The sequence below is a fragment of the Peromyscus eremicus genome, chromosome 15 (assembly GCF_949786415.1).
Source record: "Peromyscus eremicus chromosome 15, PerEre_H2_v1, whole genome shotgun sequence".
Taxonomy (NCBI): Eukaryota; Metazoa; Chordata; class Mammalia; order Rodentia; family Cricetidae; genus Peromyscus; species Peromyscus eremicus.
In genome coordinates, this window is record NC_081431.1 from 60,266,922 (window position 1) to 60,285,627 (window position 18,706).

Sequence of the window (18,706 nt, forward strand, 5' to 3'; positions counted from 1 at the left end):
TCCCACTGGGCTGCCTGCCTTGCACGTGGGGGCCGGATGGACTAGCTGGGTGCTACTAGACCAACCAGACTCGGTTATTTCCAATTTCCCTCTTAGCTCCTCCCACGTTGCCCCCGACTACTGTGGGTACCACAGGCCTTGTGAGCAGTACTGATGCTCCTGCCCTTGCTGCCACCAGTGAAGCCACAACAGTCCCCATCATCCCAACTGTCGTACCTACCACCATCGCCACTACCGTCGCCACAACTACTACAACCACTGCCGCCACCACCACCACCACCACCACCACGGAGAGTCCTCCCACTACCACCATTGCGACTAAGATTCACGAAACCGGTATTGTGCATTGCCCATGCTCCTGGCCCCCCTGAGCCCACCTCCTAGCTTCTCCAGACAAACCCAGACTGAGCAGTGGGCTCTGGGGTGATGTTGACCAGCCCACCATGTTTTACGTTGCACACCAGGCCCAGAGTCCCCACCCTGAGCACACACGGGTGGTCATGTACCACTCAGCACTCCTTACACTAGTCAGATCCCGCCATCCCTCAACAGAGCACCAGGCTTCTCGGAGAGAACCCCAAACATATTCCAGGTAGTCAGCCAGGGATGGGCACTCAGGAATAGATGTGGTGAGAAGGGATGGTTTTAATGGCTGTGTGCCTGGCCAAGAGACCTGATGGCTACACTGTGTCTGTCCACCTCGAGGGACAGAGGCTAGAAGGAGGAGCAAGGAGTGGCTGCCATGCCACACATCTCCGCCTCTGGAACCCCTGCCTCTGTCCCCAAGGAATTCTTGCAGGTATTTTTTTTAAAAAGTTAGAGCATGCAGGAAATGGTGTTACCAGGTCATGTCATAATGCCCAACAATGCTCCATTTCTTTTCCATACACCCCTAAAATGTAGATCTGGAGGGAAAAAATGCAGGAGTTCTGGGAATGGCCTTTAGGGTCCCTGTACTTTAACCATAGAGCATCTTTGGAGAATTCAATCATTTCTGAATACCAAGCAAGCATCAGTCTTTTATTATCATAGAGCAGAGGGTCTCTACCTTCCTGGGCCCAGAGGGTGGCTGTAACAAGGGCATGAAGCCTCTGGAAAGACTGCCCGAGAGTACCCAGGATGCTCCCGTTCCCAGAGAATCATAGACCGACCCCCAGCCTCCACTGCTTTTGCTTCTTGGACGAGTCCCTCCACCTTCCCAGCCTCATTGCCTCCCAACCACCCACGTATCAGCCTCGGAATGTAAACGGAGGCTTGATGCTTCTATTAGTATTTGCTCTAGCTCAATTACAGGTGTTAAGTGAACCGCAGGCAGAGGCAGGTGATTCACAGCTGACACATTCCTCAGCACTCGGAAATGCTGATGTGCGTTAGAGGCACAATACTAGAATGTAAACATGAAATTTAAGGGGAAAGTCAACCCAGGAGAGAAGCCTTCTACACAATCCGATGCCATCAGTGACTTGGGGTTGCTGTCCTTTGGGGCGTAGTGAGACATCTTTTATCATCAGGGCAGGCCTTTGAATCCTTAAAGTGCTTTGAATTAGCAAAAGTGAGCCAAGAATTCAAAGAATGATGAATCTTGCTCCCTGGCCATTCTTGACCTAGAAACATCACTCTTATACCGGGCAGGCCTGGCCTCATGACTCACAGCCCAAGTGTACACCACGTCAGAAGCGACAGAGGGCCTGGCCACAGCCCGGGTCATGTAGAGAGCTTGGGGACAACTGTGAAGTATCTCAGCTTCCCTGGACTCTTTTTAATAAAATCCATCTTCATCTTGTCATATCTCAACAGGCAGTGCTTCATAACTTTTCCTTTTTCAGGGTATCCTCTGATTCATTTTAGATTTGGGTGCTATTCCCTAGCTCTCATGTGCTAGGAATCTGTGGAACGATACTTGCTAATCATGGCCTCCTTTGGACTTCACAATTGCTGAGAGTTTCTTGGTCTCTCCCTCCGAACACCCCAGTTCTTTAGCAGTCATTATCCTGACCCTTCTGATGGTTCCCACCTCAGAATCCTCTTGGTCTCCCGTTGCTTTGCTCTGTGTGTGTGATGTGTGTGTCCGTGTTACTGTACATATGTTAGTGTGTGTGAACGCAGGCCCATACACGAAGCTAAGAGAACAACCCTGAGTGTTGGTGCTGGCTTTCCAACTATCTGGATCTGAGACGGGGCCTCTGGCCGTCTGCTGCTTGCTGCACAGGCTGGCCTGCAAGTGCCACCGTGTCATGTGACTCTTCTTTCAGCCTCCCATCTCTTGGTGACGCTTGTGCTTCCGTATTCAGCTTTTATTTGGGTTTTGGAGATCTGAACTCAGTTTGACAGGCTTGCGCGACAAGGATTTTTCTCACTGCCATCTCTCCAGCCCCTGTTTGGCCTTTCCTAAAAGCACCCAACTGCCATTCCCTTTGACAGCGTCAGATTTGGCTCGATGTCACATTGACAAGCTGTTTAGATGCAAATCCTCTAGGTGTGGTACAGAGTCCTGAGGTAAGGAGTAAGAAAGACCCCCAAATCAGGGCTAATCCACTTCATTACTACTCCAAGATCCTTGAACTTCCAGGAAGAGGGAATTACTGAAGCAGCCGATGTGATCAAAACGGACCATGCGCAGCAGAAAAGCGGCCTGTCTCCCTCCCTCCCAGGCAGCGGGCTTTCTGCTGCGTTAGTGGAGCCCTTTTTTCTCAGCCCCTCACTTGACACACATTGTGTTCACCTGGGGCAAACAACACCTGACAGGGTTGCAGTAGAAAACAAAAAAAAACACTTCTTTGAAGTGAAAATCAGGAAATCTTTTATCACTTCCCCAGCCCTGCAGACTCAATCACATGTCAACTAGATAATGAATAAATGCATCGCCAATATTCTCTATTCATTTATGCCTGACAAGTGAGTTGGTGACAGTGCCCCCTTGCATTCTAATTAAATATACAGCAGCCATGTTTGTAAAGCCCTTGAACTACAAGCATCCTTGCTAGTCCCTTGCTGCTAAGTCTTCTCTGGGAAATGTGGTAATCAGACTTCTGGGACTCTGGCATTTGAAGGCTGCCGCCATCCGCCTGTATATATGGGCTATAGTTTCAGACAGCACTGTGCCTTTGATAAAGTGGCTCCCGGCCCCCAGGTTCTTGATAATTAATGTCCTCTTTGTTACAAGGAGATCAAAGCTCTGTGGCTCTGTGGCCAAGAAGCCAACAAGCGGACTTCTTCTAATATAGAGAACACTAAGGGCTGGATGCCGAGGGAAGCTCATCATGTTTGGGTCCCATCTAGCCTGTGTCAGGGGCATCCGACTGTACTGGGGACTCTTGAGGTTCTAGGCCACAATACAGGCCATCTAGGCTCTCATTAACCGGAGGGCCTCAGATCAAAGTCACCTGATTAGTATTCTCTAACTTCAGGAAGCCAGGAGCGTTTTCCTGTGTTTAATCACATCCCTACTATCTCATTCTTACATGGTTTTCTTTGGGTGGTGCTCAGGATGGAATCTGCATGGCCAGCAAGCACCCCAGTACTGAGCCGTACCCCCAAGGCACTCCTGCTTGATTTTCAAAGGCAGCACCTCTCCTTCCAGTTGAAGGAGGAAAACCCACTCTGTTCCTTTCTGCCAGCATCCTGACCCTCCTTTGCACTGTTCACATCTATGACAAGGGATCTGAAAAGGGAATAAATCCAAATTACAGCCTCCAGTGATGTGACTGGAAACCCACTCTTGTTCCTAACCCCTTCTTGTGAGGAAAGAGAGACAACTTCCAGATCCCCTTCACAAGCAGACAGGGTCCCCTGGCTGCTCCTGCGCATCCCTGGGTACCTTTGGCCTGGCTGTCAAGACTGCAGCCCCTAGCTCTGTTGGGCCTCCTGCACAGCTGCTCCTGACTCCTCCCCCCTTTCCCAGCAGCCTCTGGGTGTGAGAATATGCACGAGTATGGACGTGCCTCTCTGAGTCTCCTATGCTCCCTCTCTTCTCACCACTAACTCCTCTTCTAACCCGTCCGCCAGCCCCCGACGAGCAGTCCATTTGGAACGTCACGGTGCTCCCCAACAGTAAATGGGCCAACATCACCTGGAAGCACAATTTCAGGCCTGGAACTGACTTTGTGGTTGAGTACATCGACAGTAAGCATTGCTATGTGGGGTGGGGGCGGCGGCGGCCGTGTAGTGGCGGGGAGGGGTAGACGCCCATTAAGGAGATCCTGTTGAACTCCCCCAGGCTTAGAAGCCTTTTAGCCTGGCTTCATTGTGGTCTCGTGAAATCGATCCCTGCCTGAGAGAGGAGAGGTGGAAGGAGACTTGAACAGGAAAGGGACTTCCGAAGCCATTAGCAAAAGCCTTGAATTACATGTGTTGTGGCGGATCTGTGGACTGTGACCTGCGACCTGTGTCTACTCTTGCCCAGAATGAGGATTCTGAGTATCCAGAAAGTGAGCCAGGTCTCGTTTCTGGGTTGATTCCCCTGGCCGAGACTCTGAGGGTCCCGATGCCTTCGCTGCATGGGCCAGGGCGGCTGCAGCTGCTCTCCATTCACAGACTAGTGGGAAGCAGCAGTCACGGGCACAGACCAGACAGCCGGTGGTTCAAGGTGAGCCAGGCACTTTATCAGAGCTTGGGGTTGGACTGCAGATTGCGTTCCAAAGATCTGCCTTCTCTGGGCAAGGGCCCCTGGTTCTGCAGGGTAAAGCCCACACCTCTCTAGCATGTGCTAGAAGCCGTGAAGCCAATAAGCCAGTCAGAAAACCCAGCTCCCTCCCGCCAAGAACTCTTAGGACATGAAAACCTGCTGCTAGGTTCTGAGATCGGAGGAGGACTTCAGATCCTCCGGGTCTGGAGTCTCTATTTAGGTCTGGATGTTTTCAGCTTCCTGCCACCGTCATTTCCTCCCTCAACCCCGAGACATAGACACTCTGTCTGACATGTGAATTTGCAATGTGGCAAACAGTTCGAGACGAAACCAAGAGTGAAGTGGAAGCCAAGGATCCTGTCTCACCTCCATGTGAGATATTAACCACGTGACATACTAACCAGCTTGCTGGCTCTCCCAGGAAGCTCTCATGCAGAAAGTCAGTCACTTCCACGGCAGCTGACATGCTCCAAGGCTGAGGCAGCCAATCTTGATATGCTTAGTGCTAAGACTGTGGTGAGGAAGGGAGACTTAAGGGGGAGACGTCATGTAAGAGCTAGAAGTGCATGCTGGGCGTTGGGGAACTGCCTGTTCTGTGTGGAGGACTGGACCGGGGAGCTTCAGCCCCCTTTCCACACCTCGCTGCTTTTGAGAGATGAACAGGGACCTAAACACTCTCTCCAGCTCCTGGTGCCTGGTTGTAAGCTGACCTAGGTTTCTGTTCCCCAGGCAACCATACGAAAAAAAGTATCCCTGTTAAGGCCCAGGCCCAGCCTATACAGCTGACAGACCTCTATCCCGGGATGACGTACACGTTGCGGGTGTATTCCCGGGACAACGAGGGCATCAGCAGTACCGTCATCACCTTTATGACCAGTACAGGTGAGAGGGGATCTGGCCTTGCCATCCCCCGCAAGCATGGGCATCTCATCCTCATTCCCAGCTTCCTGCTTGTCTCTTCTTGGAAACAGGTCTCATCTCCACCCCATTCCTTGCCTTGCATGGCGTGCCTCTGGCCTGCAGGAAGTAGTCACAAGGTGTGCATGCCCCAGTGGAGAGCAAGCCAGGCTCTGAGCCAGGGGGGCTGAGTGGGGAATCAGGAAACAAAAGACTGAATAATGAGGACAATGAAGGCTTGGTCCCCACCATGTCTAACAAAAAGGCTTAGTGCATGCACAAATGTGGTCAGTGTGTGTGGACCCTGGGGTGGGGGGGTATGCTGGAGAGTCATGCACTCTGCCCCACTGTTTGGGAGCTTGCTCTCTCCAGGTAGAATGAGGGCGGGGAGGAGAAACCCAAGGTCTTAAATTCAGAAATCTCCTGAGCAACAAAACCTGGGACCAATGTGTATGTTGCTGCCTTCCGACATCAGTGTTCCGTTTTTATTTAATTTTACTTCAAGTTTGTCCTGCCTAAAAGTAAGTGAGTTTTGGCTGGGTCTTTTGTTTGTTTGTTTGTTTGTTTGTTTGTTTTGTTGTTTTTTAGTCAAGCTAGGGACGGGACCACAATCTGGCTCTGTAGCAGTTTTAGGCTGGATAAGAAGCATCTTCATTATAGCAAATGGCTAGGCTACCTAGGGCTCGGGAGGGACCAGGCTTAGAAATTTCTCTGCTGGTGGGGTTAGCTGGGAATCTGCAATCCACAGAGGCACTTGCTTGTCTGTGGGTGTGGGTTTGTGTGTATCTTTCATATCAGAGACACAGCCAAGCCGAAGCCCTGGGGCAAAAGGGGAGGTGCGGGAAGGGATTAAGCGAGAAAGGGATCAGCCTTTGCCTCTAGGGATGGCCTAGTCAGATGCGGGTTATTAGACACACAGGATGGGGTGGGGGACCCCACAATGATTTATGTGAATTTCTGAATGTTGGCTTGAATATTCATTACTATTCCCGCGCCCAGCCACATGAGGCCGATGCCAGTAGCTTGTATCCAGGGAGTCACTGTCCATCTGCACCCCCGACTCATCCTACCTCTTCTAGCCTGGTCTCTCCTGGCGTGTCTTCCCTGGTGTGCTTCTACCAGCCCCACACGTTTCCAGCCCACAGAATCTGAGCGTGCAGCTCCTTGCTGAAGATGAGCCAGGTGCGCTCAGGCAGGATGTCTGAGTGAGCAGCCAGGCCATCTTGTTATGTAGGAAGCCAAGCGTCTGGACAGCTGACCCAGCCGAACAGGAAGCTGGACTCTGACCTGGTTGGAGATCCCAAGCTCTTGGATGTGTTTGATTTTGTTTCTTTATAAACTTGAGTCTAGCTCATGGGCAAGACGCAAAGATGAGGCCTGAGGGTAGAATTCCATCCTACAGACCCCGGGGAGTCCAGCACGGCCTTTGCTGGACTTTGCCCCTCTAGGTCCTGTGGATAAGGGCTGGAGAGAAAGCCAGAGAGAAAAAGACCAGACTCTTCCTTTGGGTTTGGCCTACTCTGTTTCAAGTATTAAGCATGTAGTATGGGGGGGGATTGATAATGGCTGATACTTGGCTCTGAATGTTGTCATCGATACCCATTTTTCTTTCTCTGTGCTGGATCTGGAGAGGCCCTGCCTGCTTGCCTACCTTAAGAACCACAGAAGCATGTAGCATTCACAGGTCTTCCCAGACCCCTTCTCGGGCAAGCTGGAGCATCCAGGCTCCGTACCCTGTCTCTGAGTACAGGTTATTCGCTTCCTCCTAGGCTGGCTAGAAACTCCTGTGTGCAAACCCCATGAGGAAAGGGAAATATTTTCATCTCTGAAGTGTATGTGTGTGACTGTAAACACATGTCAAAAGTTTCCTGTAGGTGGACTCTAGAGGCAAGCCCACCCCCACCCCCCCAGATCTCTGTGTTTCATCCAAGTAAAGCTTTCTGAACATCTCTGGGCCCCGACCACAGGTCATTTAGTCAACCACAGACCATCACTTTAGTCTGTAGTTGATAATGCTGCGGTGGTTCAGGAAGGAAGGAGAAGGGACTTCTGGGAATGCTAACAGGATTTCTAACCCTCGCCAGAAAGATCCCATTGGGAACTTAATCACCTCCTTATTAAAGCTTCTGAGGCTAGAACCTGAGGGGCTACAAATATGTGATCTGAGACTCTAACGGGCCCATCCATGCTTCACTGCTGAGATGCAGAGGCTGGCATGCACTGGAAGCAGGCAGCAGGCAGATCGGACATCATGGAGGCCAGAGAGACTGCAGAGTGAGACAGGTTGTATGGAGAAAGGTGACATGGTACTTGAGGGAGAGCAGCCACATTGTGTGTGCAGAAAAGTCATCCCTGTTTTGTTCATCCATTTAGAGAATGACTCGCAATGATAAGCCTGTTGTGTATGGCCAAGCCAGATTCCTCCAGCTAGACATGGGAGTTGAATGAACTGTCAGGTTAGCAAATGAATTTCCCATGTTTTAAAAATAGGTTGGAGGTTGCATGAACTTTTCCAGGGAGAAGTAAAATTAACACCTGCCCCAAATTGGAATTGGCACCAAAGTCCATAGATTGACTCATTCGTGCTATGTTTAAATAAAATGAGTTTATTAGCAATCATTGGCAGAGTGGTGGACAACTATGGACAGATGCATTTTCCCCAAGTTGCCAACTGCCCCTCTTACCAAGCCTAGTACTAGGACTCTGAGTCTCCAGCAGGATTGATGCAGTGTGGTTTCAGTGCACTACCCAGGGCCAAGGTGGTAGAGATGACTACAGGCTCAGACGTACGGCACAGACAAAACCAGACTGAGAAAGCTGTGTTTCTGCGTACTCCATCCTGGTCTCGGAAAACACTGCCCAGCCATGGGGAGGCTGGCTTATTTTGCAGTATGGTATATAGAGTAGTTAGGTGGAAGCTTGCTGCAAGGCAGAGTTACTCTGGTTACGACTGGGAAGACTAGTCTTGCTTCAGGTGTGGCTTAGAAGGCTTAAATGTCAAAGCTTCCAGTCCAGGGCAAGAGGTATTTGGACCTGTGCTTGCCAGGCCCAAGGTGGAAGAAGAGCAGCCCCCGTCACTTCCGGTTGGAGGTAGGGAGTATAAATGGTGTCTCTGAAGGTTGAGAGTGTTAGCATCTCAGTGCCAGTTTAGCAGATCAATTGAGTGTGGCATTGGGGTAGCAACTCCAGAGCCTCGCTAAAATGACTCCCTCTCGGTCCAAGCTGGGATCATTCTAACATTCTATTGTTTTCTGTTCTTGAGACACCAACTTACTTTATAGTAAGGTGTAGTCAGTTGTGACTTGGTTTTGTGTCTGAAGTTCATGAGAATTTACATTTTCAATCAAGTCGGAAGCTACATTTCAACTTCGCCTGGTACTGTCAGGGGTGGAGCGCTCCTTTGCTCTCTAAACCGCCCCCGTAACCACTTTCCCCAGGCACCATGACCTTCTTTCTGAAGAGAGAGGGCATGTCGTGGGGATGGCTGCCAGAGTATCAGAACAAACACAGGGTAGATGGGGGTGCAAGCGGGTGGTTGCAGAGATGCAAACCAGCTTTCTGCAAACTATGGGTGCCACTGTCCAAACACAAGTGAAGTAATCCCCCCACCTACTGCCTAGGCATGGTACGTAGACAGGAGGACCCATGTGGCCACTGGCTGGTATGGGGAAAACCGAGAGTGGGCTCCCAGGTTATCTTTCTTACAGCATGATGCTGGGTACTGGGAGGTTCAAGACACCCTGTTCTCAAGACTGGAGCAGCAAGCATAATTGGAAACCAGGACCCAGGAGACAGAACAATTAAATGTTAATTTGTGTGGACGAGGGAGAGTGAGAGCATAGTTCAGAGAAGGTGTAAACTGGAGTCATCAGAGAGGCCTGGAGGGGAGAGAATGTGAGAGGTGGTCAGAAGAGAGGGGGACGGTCTAGAGTCGTAGGTAGGGTGGGGACAAGGCAGGAAGAAGGCCAGACAGGCTTGAATTCCGTGTGGCAGGAAAGAAAAGAGGCAGTCTCTGGATAACATGGGAGTGGTCATGCTAACCCCACTGCACCCATGGGTGCTGCATGTTGTATATCAGAGTTGTTTTGGAGGGATTGAAAATAGTCCTTAGATGTGGAGCAGGCATGGAAATTCAGGCCAGGAGGTTAGGGAAGAGTGTTGGACTCACAGCTGTGGAGTTGGCTGTGGGTACAAGAGATGATTAAAAGGAGTGCCAACTAGAAGTCAAGACTTGCCTGAGGTCAGAGTCAGGGTGCAGAGGTAGGTGTGGGGGCGGTCAGCTCACTTTGAAACAGTAGCTGAGACATGGCCGTTAGAGCAGTTGAAGTCAGCTTCCTATGAGTGGGGAGCCGACTGGGCAGGAACTGCAGGCCCTGAGAGATGATGGGTCCTCCTGATCGGAACAGGACATGGGCCTTCTCAGAAGGTCTGACCGGTCCTCCAGGGTTGTGTTTTAAGACACAGAAAGAAGAGAGCAAAGAGGAAGAAATTGAACCTGCTGGGAGTCCAGGGGTCCTTACAGGAACAAAGGACCAAGGTGTTGCATCCCAATGAAACTCTGGATGGGGAGAAAGGGGAAGGGAAGACCTTTGAGACATAAGGAGGGGACAGCTGCAGAGGCCATGCAGGTTCGGGATTTCCAGGTCCAGGGAAGGATGCCGGGAAGGGGTGGGCAGTGTAGTGGGCAAGGAGGGAGGTTAACAGGATTACTAGACCCTGAGCAGCAAAGTCCAGCAGAACGATGAGGTGAAGTTGTGATGGGGTGGGTCTGTGTGTTCCTCTAGTTCTGGGGCAAGAGCTAAACAGTGAAGTCGTTGCCGAGAGACTCACTGATCTTTCTCAGTAGAAAGAGCGGCCGGTGCAGAGGTCCAGAGGCAGGAACGCAAGTAAGTGGCTGAGGGGTTGGAATATGGAGAGGGACGCGGAGCTCCGGGTGGTAGGGTCAGCTCTCTGTCAGAGCCTGATTGGACGAGGAATGTGGGGTGTCCTCTCAGAGCAATTAGGAGTTTTGGAAGAGCTGAAGCAAAGGAGTATTTTAACACCTTGTGTGGTCTGGGTCTGCTGCGTGGAACAGTAGACAGGAGCGGGAACGGAAATGGCTGGGCCTTTCCTCCCCAGCATCTACAGATCAAGGTGGTAACAGCCGCAGGTCTTGTGGGCTCGGCTACTTTGCAGCTAGGACTGAGGCCCCACTGGAGAGAGCCTTCTTGGTACGATGTGTTTGCCTTGGCCCTGAGAAGACTGTGAGACACTGTCTGCATCCTACACAGGCAAAGGGTAAAATGTACCCAGGAGCTAGGGCACAGGGTGTCACAGGTCCAGTGTGTCTCCCAGGAGGAGGTATGGTGCTGTGACTCACTCCATGGGCTGCCTAGTGCTCCCAAGCCCCCTCTGGGCCCCCCTGGGTATGTCACATTCCATGGATCCTTCCCTTCTTGAGTCTCAGGTTCCCTGAAAGGCTGTGTTTCAGGAACTATCCCCCTTTGACCTCTAGTCTACAGAAAGAAGGGTGAGTGGATACTCAGCACATTCTCCCACAAACCCAAATCCCCAGGCCCTGGACATCATGGACACCATCAAAGGACTCTTGGGCTCCTGCCCTTCCATACACCTGTGTTCCCTTCAGACCACAAAGGGATCTGTGAGGTGATCTCCACAGAAAAGAAGGCAGGTTGGCTTGTCACAGCCCACCAGGAGCAATTCCCTGGGAGGTGATCTGAAGTCGCAGACCCAACATCCCTGCCTGCCTGACCTGGGCACCTGGGCCTGAATTATCTGCCTGCTGTCAGAGCACACAGTCCAGCCTGGGGAGACTTGAAAAGGCACAGGGCCACCTGAACCTCCATCTGGCTCAGGAGCCACTGCCAAAGCCTGGTGGACGAAGAGGCTGTGCCTGCCCGCAAGGTGTCCTCCAGCAGGGTTAAGCAGCGTGGCCATGCTCAGCCCCCTTACAGGTACCACGCAGGCCCATTCGCCAGAACTGTGCTGCCACACACCATCACCCAGTCTCACCAGGCTGTGGTCAGCGTGTGCATTCTCATGCAATGCCGTGCCTTCTCTTTAGTAAACGTCTCCATCCCACAGGGCCTGCTCCGCCTTCTGCTTCTCCGCTCCCTGCACCCCTTTCTTTTGCCTCTTTTCCTTCCTTAACCGTTTTCTTTCGTCCCTTGAGCAGGGCAGCTAGGTGGTAGCAATAGGCTCTAGGACAAACCTGCCCGGTAGCTGTGCGCCTCCCCCCACCTTCCTCCTCACCCGCTCCCCAAGCAGTGGCTCACGGTTTGCTTCCCACCCTCCCCGCCAGCTTACACCAATAACCAGGCAGACATCGCCACCCAGGGCTGGTTCATCGGGCTCATGTGCGCCATCGCCCTTCTGGTGCTGATCCTGCTCATCGTCTGCTTCATCAAGAGGAGCCGCGGTGGCAAGTACCCAGGTGAGATGAGGGGCAGGTGGTCAGGCCCTCCCTTCTGTGGGTCACCAGGCCCCCACCAGATCCAGGCCTCTGGGCCCTGCTCTTTCAGGCCGGTGGCACATTTGACTTATTTCTTAGAAGCCGCCAGCAAACAACTGAGTTGATTGTATTTGCCCCGGGTGAATGGACGCTGCAGCCTAGGCTGCTCCAGGGAGGCATGGAAGGAACCCTGGCTCCTACTGAGATGGCCTGCCTTCCCTTGACTTATCTCCTATCTGCTCGGCAAAGTGGCTTTCTTCAGTCTGAGAGTCGTTAAGACACCTTGTCAGGGCAGAGATAGGGAAGTGAGGTGGTCATGTTGGAAACAGAGAGTAGGGGGCTAGGGCGGAAGCAGCATAATCAAGAGAGAATCCGAGTGGTGGGCCACGCCCTGCTGAGGCTTGTCTCACAGTGCCTGTCACCACAGACTTAGCAGCTCTGGGGACAGGCTATGCTATGACACCCTGGCCCTTCCTTAAAGTCCCACAGAAACGTGTCTCTTCTGTACCTCAAGGGCCTTCAATGTCAAAGACAAGGCCCTCTCCATTCTTGTTTCAGAAAATAATGATTTTTTTTTTCAAATGGGCAAATCTGGCTGTGACAGGGTGGGTAAGGTGACAGGAGACGGGTTGACAGATAGCCTGAGAGTAGCCACCCTGTTGAAGTGGAGGATGAAACTGTTTCCGCCCTAGAGCCCCAGCACCAAACACATTCCCCAGATGCTCCTTTCTCCTGGGGCGGGCTAACTCAAATGAAGCAGGTAGGAGGAGGAAAGATGGAGTCTCCTTCGTTCGCTGCCCAGTACCCACAGACCCTTGGGTCCTGAAGCTATGCTGCTGCTAGGTGAGGGAGGATAGGAATTTAGTTCCTTGTTGGTGAGCAGTGAATTCTTTCACTTCATTCCACTATATTTAGGCTGTTTTTCTTCTTCAAGAGAGAAAGCCAGAGCTGGATAGAGGTCCAGACATGGGGGGACCTACTGAGTCAGGGGGAACTGGACTCTTGAGGAATTCACCAGATAAACTTAGAGCCTGCCTTTGCCCAGAAAGTGCCCCAGCCCAGACAGTTCTCTCAAGCCAGCCCCCTCCCCCCCGACTTTGGGGTAAGCACCTCATACAGTGAGAAGACAAGCGACCCAGGAACCAAATTTAGTCTTCCTGGAACTGCTCATCCTGTGGCCTGTTCTCACCTCCTAAATGGGTTGGTTGTCCCATTCAGGCATCACAAAGTCCCTCATGGAAACACCTATGGCATGTCAGGCTCTGTCCCCGATGCTAAGACTACAGGGGGAAAGCATTACAACTAGCTCACAGGGACCCACCACAGCACAGCAGGACAGGCCTTGGATGTCATCATCCCAGAAGCCGGCTAGGAAGTGGGAGCCAGCAAGAGGCTCCTGAGAGAGCACCTTCATCCCACAGACTCAGGAAGCAGCCTCCCTCTAAGCACTCTGCTCGGAGCTTTGGAGAAACACAGTCCCCCACCCTGAAGGAGAAAGCTAACTTCTGTCACCAGTGAGGAAATATATAAGATAATTCTAATGCAGAGCAAACTGAGAAAGGACCGAACAAAGGAGCATTTGCCTTTGGCAGAGAAAAGGATGACATCTCTGGTATGTTGGGACAACTTGATGGAGAAATGGCAGGGAGCTGAGAGGTTTGTCAGCTGGGGTGTAAAGACCTCTTGGGGTGTGAAGGAGGCAGAATCAGCAACTGATTGAGCCTGGGGCATTGATAGTGCTTTGTTAAAAGGAAGCTTGTCATTGACTGTCACTGAGCCCAAGATGGTGTCTGGGGTGCGGTGTATGTGGGTACGAGCACTTGTACCCAGATACCAAAAGAGGGTGTTGGCTGCCCTACTCTGTCGTCCTCTGCCTTATTCCTTTGAGACAGGGTCTCTCACTGAGCCTGGAGCTAGGCTAGTCCCAGGAGTCCTGTGTCCAGCCCCACAGCTCCAGAGTTATAGGCACACACAGCAACACCTGCCTCTTTACATGGGTTCTGTGGACTCAGACTCGGACTCTCAAGCTGGCACAGCAAGTGCTCTTAGCCACTGAGCCATCTCTCCAGCCCCCAAGGTGATGATGTCCTTGGGCTGTGTGTTCAGATGCACCCTGGAGAATAGAGACATCCTTCTTAATCATCCCATCTGTCTGTCTGTCTTCCCTTCTCTTTACCGACCAGTGAGAGAAAAGAAGGATGTACCCCTGGGCCCTGAAGACCCCAAAGAAGAAGATGGCTCATTTGACTACAGGTGACTGATCTCCTTACCCCCTGGGTAACTGTCCTTGCTGCTCAGAGGTGGCTGCCTCACAGCAGCCACTGGGCCACGGTGTCCACATCCCTCCAGGCCACAGGACTGCTGCTTTTCCCTTGAGGGCAGGCATTTGGCTGGGTGTTTGCACTCCGAGAGGCTGAGAAGCCCTGGTACCCACGACTGGACAGGACTTCCTATTTGTTTCTTTCTACTTTTTCCGCTCAAAAGGAGCCCTGGGCCCCTTTTCTGTGTAGTAAGCTTGACCATCAGGCCTTCTTCCGGCCAGCACCCCGCTCCTAGCCCCCAAGATAATGAATGATCCAATCTGTGAGCTGGTGGCAGAGCTAGGAGGAAGCTGAAGGAGCTCGGGCTGGACTGCCAGGTCGTCCTTCTGTCCGGTGCCCGCACTCCCTCTCGGATCTGAACAAACCTTTCAGTCAAGATTTGCCATGTTGTCACGGGCCCGTCTGGATGGCCAGTATATTGGGAGCTCCGGAATGGGTCAGGGTAGATCATGGAATCTCATCCAAGACCATCTGGGCTGGGAGAAAAAATATCAGAAAACAACCCTCCTTCCGCACCCTAGCCTTGTTAACTCTGTGCACAGGTCACCCCATCATCCTCTGACCTCTCCCCGTCTCTAAGCCTCTACTACTTGCTCTTCAGGAGCCTGGCAAACAGCACTAGGTCAATGGGTAGGGAGCTGCTGCCTTCCCAGAAGCCATCTGGCAGCTTATGGCTGCAGCTGTCCATCAGCCTGACATCCCTGTGAGAGTCTCCTCCTCCCTCCCTGGCTGTCCTGGGATCACCTGGCAGCGTCTAGCCTCCCTGGGGGCTGAGATCTACCTCTGGCCCTCAGTTAAAAGGCTGTGGGATTTTTTTTCTCCATGCCCTCGGTGCAGCCCAATGGCGTGGGGGTGAACACGGATCAAGCTGTTTCCACCTTCACCTTTCTGTCCTCTGGGCCAGTCTTGGCTCTGTGGGCTCTGCTCCTAGAACCTGCATTGAAGGAGCTCAAGAATCCTACTGGGGAACGGCTAAAATTAGGAAGTCAGGAGAACTAAGTTTCTAAGGGAATGTGCCTGGGAGCAAGCAGTGAGCTCTCCCGCTCTGTTCTTGGCCTTGTTGCTGGATACCCTTCTCATGAGACCTGCCCCTTCCCTGTGTCCGTCCTCTTGGATCTTGCAGCTCTGGGGGGCGGTAGGGTAGACAGGCAGGCAGGTGGCTAACCAGGTACTCTTCTATCCAGGCCTCCTGAGGAAAGTCCCATTCTAGGTCTGGAAAAGCCAGCAGCTCTGCTTTCCCTACATGCTAGTTCTGCCAGCAAGGAAAGTTAAGAGTCCTGAGCCACACAGGGAAAACCCCCTTCTTCTAGACCAAGGTCCCTTTCCTCTCAAGAGTCCCCACATACTGAAGTCTCTGACTGTGCTGGGCTGTCTCTGCCCAGGTTGCATTTAGCTGAAGTCCCTGGACCCTGTACAGGAATCCCTCAGACCACCTAATGGAGTGTTCATGCCCTGTGGTGGCCTGTGACGGGGGCGGGAAGCCTGACAGGAAGGATCTGACTGTAAAGAGTTTCACTTCCTGCCCAAACTCAGCTCAGCCGTGAAGATCCCCTTGCCTCACTCTGCCAGTGTCCTTCTGTGACACTGCCATCAGAGCACACAGATCGGCCACCACAGTAGGTCATATTCACCCAGCGTATGGCCGGAATGGGCCAGTGGTTCTATGACCTGGCTAAACCCTGGCTAAACCCAAGAGAAGTTGGAACAGCCATGGCCTGTGACTACAGGACATGCTTCTGCTCATGTCAAAGAACCCGCCTCTGCCTTTCCACTTCATCTCAGCCTTGCTTGCCTAGGCAAAGCAATGTTCATGCTTTGGGGCTAGCAAGTAAAAGAGGTGTATGTTCACCCTATGTGCCACTGCAGGGCATGAACACTGCATTAGGTAGTCTGAGGGGATTCCTGTATAGGGTCCAGGGACTTCAGCTAAATGCACCCTGGGCAGAGACAGCCCAGCAGAGTCAGAGACTTCAGCATGTGGGACTCTGAAGAGGAAAGGGACCTTGGTCTAGAAGAATGGAACTTTCCTCAAGAGGCTTGAATGGAAGAGTGCCTGGTCTAGCCACCTGCCTGGCAAGCTGGCCCCATCTGTTCATGCTCCGCTCCAGCTCCATCTAAGGCCCCTCCCTGGTCGCCGTCTACCCGAGGCTGCTGCTAGAACATACTGACTGCTAAATTGACGGTTTAGCGAGGGAAGAACAGGTGACTAGGAGTGTAGAGGGCGTGGTGTATCTGCTCAGACTACCTGGTCCCACTGTGGTTCCTTCTACAGGCCTCTAGACCTCCACAGCTGGCCCACAGCTGCTTCCTGCCTGGGAGCCTGTGTCACCTGTGAAATGTAGCCAGCAGCACCTGGTCTGTCTGTCAAGCGATCTTCCAGCCAGGAGGAAGGGCACCACACAAGCTTGGAGGAGGAGCCCCTAGTATCCTAGAGCAGCAGTTCTCAACCCATGAGTCACAACCATTGGGAAACACATAGTTCCAATGGTCTTAGGAGCCCCCCAACCATTTATGGGGAGCAAGCAGTGAGCCCCCAACCATTATGGGGGCTCCTAAGACCATTGGAACTATGTGTTTTCTAATGGTTGTGGCCCACAGGTTAAAAAAACCACTGTCCTAGGGGTTGGGGATTTAGCTCAGTGGTAGAGCGCTTGCCTAGCAAGTGCAAGGCCCTGGGTTCGGTCCTCAGCTCTGGAAAAGAAAGAAAGAAAGAAAGAAAGAAAGAAAGAAAGAAAGAAAGAAAGAGAGAAAGGGAGAGAGAGAGAGAGAGAGAGAGAGAGAGAGAGAGAGAGAGAGAGAGAGAGAGACCACTGTCCTAGAGAGTATAGCTGATATATGGGCTGGGCATCTGCCCTTGTAGGCTAATGCTACTCTATCTCCAAGGCCTGGAACTCTTGTCACCCAGGAGGGCCTTGAAGGGGCTAATAGCCCTGCTAGGGCCTTCTCAAATTAGCAGGCCTCACATGCTTCTCTGAGTGTCCCTCCCTCCCACCTCCCCACCTCTTTTACTTGCTAGGCCCAAAGCATTAGCATCTTCTCCAACGCGCCATCTGCCTTGGGGAAGACGCTGGTCCGCTACGTGCCTCAGTTTCCCTTTTATAGAGTCTACTGGGCAAGGGCGGGTAGACGCTGGATGGTCTCCAAGTCTCATTCATCCTCCTGCACCGTGTGCTTGGTAGGAAGCCAGCTGCCCTGTCCCGCCCCACCTGCTTTGGGGCAGTGCTGGCCGGTGTGGGCCTGACTCTGACTCTCTCTCTCTGGCCAGCGATGAGGACAACAAGCCCCTGCAGGGCAGCCAGACGTCTCTGGACGGCACCATCAAGCAGCAGGAGAGTGACGACAGCCTGGTGGACTACGGGGAAGGCGGCGAGGGCCAGTTCAACGAGGACGGCTCCTTCATCGGCCAGTACACAGTCAAAAAGGACAAGGAGGAGACGGAGGGCAATGAGAGCTCCGAGGCCACGTCGCCTGTCAACGCCATCTACTCTCTGGCCTGATGGAGCGTCCCCGGTCACGGCACTGCTTTGCAAGTAGGAGAAGGGAGGGGGGACACAGCCACCGCAGACCCACCGCCAAGCCACAAGCACCTTCAGGGACAAGGGTACCACGTGGGGGGTCCGCCGAGCTGTGAGGACCAGCGGCGACCCAGCTATCCACCACCCCCTCCCAGTGATGCCCCGACGCCCTCGGGTGTCACTAGATGGGAAAGCTAGAGCTACGCTCGCCGGAGGGAGCCCCAGTTGCTTGCCGTGTCTCATGGCCACCCTGGGCGTTCCACCACCATGGCCACCCTTGATCTCAGCACACGCGTGTCCATTTCTATTACTTACAATCTTTTCACTGTCTTCATTTTTTTTTTTTTTTTTTTTTTTTGCCTTGTGCATCTTCTCCTTCCAACCCATTGTCTCCATTTTCTTTTACTTTTGAAAAACAACAACAACAAAAAATGTCCCTGGAAAAAAGAATAAGTGGGCTCTCCCCCCAGAAACGAAAAGATGGGCAAAAAGGATGGATCCATAACACAACATGCAGAAAATCTGTAGTATTCAAGCTGCCACCGGGCCAGTGTGTTTCCGAAGGATGCCTTTCGCCATATGCCTCCCCCCGCCCCCACCTCCCCGCCCATCTGCCTCGGCCTTGTCCATGCTGGGCTTGGCTCCTTTCTGGAAAATGACAGTGTTTTTTGGCAGGGAGAGGGTGGGCAGGACTCCTCGCCATGCTCTGGTTTGGTTGGGAGTGGTGTTTACCTCTTGCTCCTCATCTTTACTCTGCCCCTGCTGCCCGAGAGTCTGAGAAGGATTGTGGTGACTGAGCCCCATGCAGAAAGAAGTGAGAACATAGTTCCTGGGTAACAGAGCAAACCGCTGGAGAAAAACAAGGGCTGGGTTTGGACCACTTTTGTCTCTGGCAGTG

The 18,706-nt window shown here is 52.5% G+C and overlaps 1 protein-coding gene across 7 annotated transcripts in view; it reads left to right on the forward strand.

Moving 5' to 3' along the window:
- The window catches only part of Nfasc (neurofascin), a 74,545-nt gene extending 56,721 nt beyond the window's left edge, over window positions 1-17,824 (forward strand). For 5 of the 7 annotated variants that reach the window (XM_059280153.1, XM_059280154.1, XM_059280155.1 and 2 more), the window contains 3 exons: window positions 11,823-11,954; window positions 14,156-14,225; window positions 17,559-17,824. In XM_059280153.1, the coding sequence (XP_059136136.1) occupies window positions 11,823-11,954; window positions 14,156-14,225; window positions 17,559-17,790 (434 nt within the window). In that variant the 3' untranslated portion in view covers window positions 17,791-17,824. Of the gene's footprint in view, window positions 1-96; window positions 337-4,005; window positions 4,123-5,353; window positions 5,507-11,822; window positions 11,955-14,155; window positions 14,226-17,558 lie in introns of all 7 variants that reach the window. The other 2 variants (XM_059280150.1, XM_059280151.1) reach the window with 1 other exon arrangement.
- The last annotated feature ends 882 nt before the right edge of the window (window positions 17,825-18,706 follow it).